The sequence below is a fragment of the Belonocnema kinseyi genome, chromosome 6, assembly GCF_010883055.1.
Source record: "Belonocnema kinseyi isolate 2016_QV_RU_SX_M_011 chromosome 6, B_treatae_v1, whole genome shotgun sequence".
In the NCBI taxonomy this organism is placed as follows: Eukaryota; Metazoa; Arthropoda; class Insecta; order Hymenoptera; family Cynipidae; genus Belonocnema; species Belonocnema kinseyi.
The window spans coordinates 79,629,505-79,632,840 of NC_046662.1; the positions used below are offsets into that span (position 1 = coordinate 79,629,505).

Here is a 3,336-nt window from a genome sequence, read left to right on the forward strand (position 1 = left end):
AATATAAACTTCTATTTTTAATTTGAATTTATCTTTTTTAGTTGAAAATTGAACTATCACTTTCAAAATTCGTCTTCTGTGGTAGAAATTTATGTATATTTTTTTAATTCAAATATCAAGTATTAAAACTTTCGTTGAGAATCCATTTTTTTTTTGTATAAATTCAACTTTTCAGATAGATATTTCAACTAAATTATAAGAAATTCACTTTTTGGCATACAAATTAAGCTATCTGGTTAAAAAGTTAGATGTTTTTGGTTGAAATTAAATTTTTTCTGATTGAAAATTTCACCATTTGGTTGAAAATGTAACTTCATATTTGGCTTAAAGTTCAACTATTTTGTTGAAAATTCTTCTTCCATGCTTTAAAGTTCATCTATTTGATTGTAAATACAACTATAGGTTTAAAAATTAATTTGGTTGTTATTGGTAATTTAACAATCTTGTTGAAAATTTAACTATTTGGTTGAAAATTCGTCTCCTTTCGTAGAAATTTTATATTTTTTTGTTGAAATGTTACTTATCTCTTTTTTCGGATTCGAAAATTTATTTTTGTAGGTTGAAAATTCAACTATTAGGTTATAAGTCCAAATATTTTCTTGAAATTCGTTTCTTTTGCTCTAAAGTTCAACTATTTGGTTATAAGTGCAACTGTTCCGTTAAAATTGTGTTCAAATTTCAAAAATTTGAAAATCCAAATGTTTTTGATTGAAGATTAATCTATTTTGTTTGAAAACTCGACTTTTTGGTTGAAAATTTATCTATGTATGTATGTAATTTAAGTATTTGGTTAAAAATTCAACTATTTTCTTGAAAATTTAATTATTATGTGGCAAATTGAGGTATTCTGTTAAAAACGATATTTTCTTGGTCAAAAATTTAACTGTTTTATTGTGCGTTCGTCTATTGGGAAAGAAATTTCTTATTGGAAAAAGGTTTGGCAAGTTCCTTCCTTGAATTAAAAATTAATATTTTTTTGTTAAAAATTCGATTGTCTTTTAAAAAATCCAAATATTTGATTTAAAATGTAACTGCCTCTTTTTGTGTTTTGTTGCTGATAATTTGACCATTTAGTTGTAAATATATTTTTGTAGTTTGAAAAGTCAACAGTTTGGCTAAAAATTCAACTATTTTATTTAAAAAGTTACTGTTTTTATTCGAAGTTTAATTTGTTTTGTTGAAAATTTGACCATTTAGTTGTAAATATATTTTTGTAGTTTGAAAAGTCAACTGTTTGGTTAAAAATTCAACTATTTTATTTAAAATGTTACTGTTGTTATTCGAAGTTTAATCTGTTTTTTTGTTGTTGTTTTTTTTTTTGTTGAAAATTTGACCATTTAGTTGTAAATGTATTTTTGTAGCTTGAAATATCAACAGTTTGGTATAAAAATTCAACTATTTTGTTGAAAATTGAATTATTTGGTTGAATTACCATTTTTTTTCGTCGAAAATTCAACTACTTTGTTGAATAATCGTCTTTTTAGATTGAAAATTGATCTTGTATGGTAGAAAAAAAATTTTATCCTAAATTGGTTCATTCTACTTATAAAAGATTTTTTGATAAAAATAATGCAAGATTAAAAGGCTTGTCTTTGATTATTACTATTCAGGGAAAATGAAAAAATTGATCAGGAGGAAATCAGGTAAAAGCCGGGAATTTGGAAAATGATGTTTTGCGGTCATCCTATGTAATAATTTTTCTATAATAGTGAAAAAAAAGAAAATTAATCTTAAGCCTGTACTGATTTTCCTATGATATTTTGTCCCAATATCATTTGTGTCATTTTAGTAATGATGTATTTTTATCAACAGGAATATCGTAATGCAGGAAAGCGACGCTCCTTATCTCCTGACCGGAGGAATTTTCTACATTTTTGGTCTACTCTGGTGTTTTGAATACGCAATTTTCTGGTTTCCACCTCAAAAGGAGCATCTCGACACAAGAGACATTCCTCGAAACAGAGGAGTCTGTAACAAATTCTTAACCAGGTATCCTCTCGAAGGAAGTTTAAAATTAATTTCCACAGTCATAGGACTCGCAGGAACTTTGACTGCCTCTCCAAATGAAGGAATTATTTCCGCAAAAGTCAGATATGCCACCTTGTACCTCTTTTTCGCACTCTCTGGTCTAGTCGACGTTCTGAACTTTTACTTCCCTCGCCACTTCAGCCGAGGTCTCGTCAAAATGGGCCTTGCACAAAGCTTTTTCGTAGAAGGTCTTCTCTTTCTTTGGGCAAATATCGGCGACAATCCAATGATTGACGCGATATTGGCTGGAATTGTCTGGACGACGACGCTTTCTGTTATTCTTGAACTGGCTTGGCCTGAAATTAAATTGTTAACAGGAGCCACAACTCTATTGCACGGAGCCTGGATAGCTCATATGGTTCGCGTTCATAGCGCAAGAGTTTTATCTTCCGAGGAAGTTGTTGTTAATTTTTCTTGGCACATTGCTGTCGCATCGACTGTTACTCTCTGCATTGTTGGTGTCACTAGAAGTTTGACTCCTCGTGTTTCAAGAGATATTCCGCCTGAAATACCAATTTATGATTATTGCCAAGAACCAGGAAGGAATTAGAAATATTCAGGTTCTTTTTTCAATTGAGGAGAAAGCGAAAGAAACGTGATAAATCCGTTTTTTGAACAAAATTGAGATCAAAATCATTTTTAGGTTTGGAATGCAGACCTCACAGGCCAGTTTTATATATCCACTATTGAACCCTATGTTCAGTTCAGGTCCCTGAAGAACCCTATTTTCAAGATTTGGTTTCTAGTGACCCTATTTACAGCCCATAATGTAACTTTAACAAAGTTTTTTGCGAGATCAAAGATTCCAATAGTCAGGGATTTAAAAAAACAGTCCAATTTTGATTTCAACAGTATTTTAAATAATTAGTTAAATTTTTTTATTTTTTTCATTTATGATATCATTTATTTTAGAATACCTAATTTGACAGTTTTTCACTTTAAAAATGTTCCATTTTAGATTTTAATTTTTTGAGCGTACATTTTAATTTAAACGTTTTTAAATGCAGTTTTAAAGACTTAAACAATTTAAAATTAGAAGCGTTTAAAATTGAAGATTTGGGATTTAAAAAAAAAGTATTTTTATTTGATCAAATTTAAATATAAATTAACCAATGATTCTTAAAATTGAACTGTGCTTTAACATTTAAAAAGTAAATAATAATTGATCTAAAGTATTTTTAATTAAACAAATGTAAACGCCCGATTGAGCCTTTATAAACTCTTACATTTTAAATGATATTTCGGTCTAAAAGATTCCATCTTAAAACCATTCAATCTGAAATTATTAAATTAAAAAAAAAACAATGA

The 3,336-nt window shown here is 28.4% G+C and overlaps 1 protein-coding gene across 2 annotated transcripts in view; it reads left to right on the plus strand.

The window, feature by feature from the left end:
- The window catches only part of LOC117175170 (transmembrane protein 45B-like), a 17,726-nt gene extending 14,747 nt beyond the window's left edge, over positions 1-2,979 (plus strand). For both annotated transcript variants that reach the window (XM_033364772.1, XM_033364771.1), the window contains exon 2: positions 1,813-2,979. In XM_033364772.1, coding sequence (XP_033220663.1) covers positions 1,823-2,578 — 756 coding nt within the window. In that variant the 5' untranslated portion in view covers positions 1,813-1,822 and the 3' untranslated portion in view covers positions 2,579-2,979. The remainder of the gene's footprint in view (positions 1-1,812) is intronic.
- Positions 2,980-3,336: the final 357 nt, after the last annotated feature.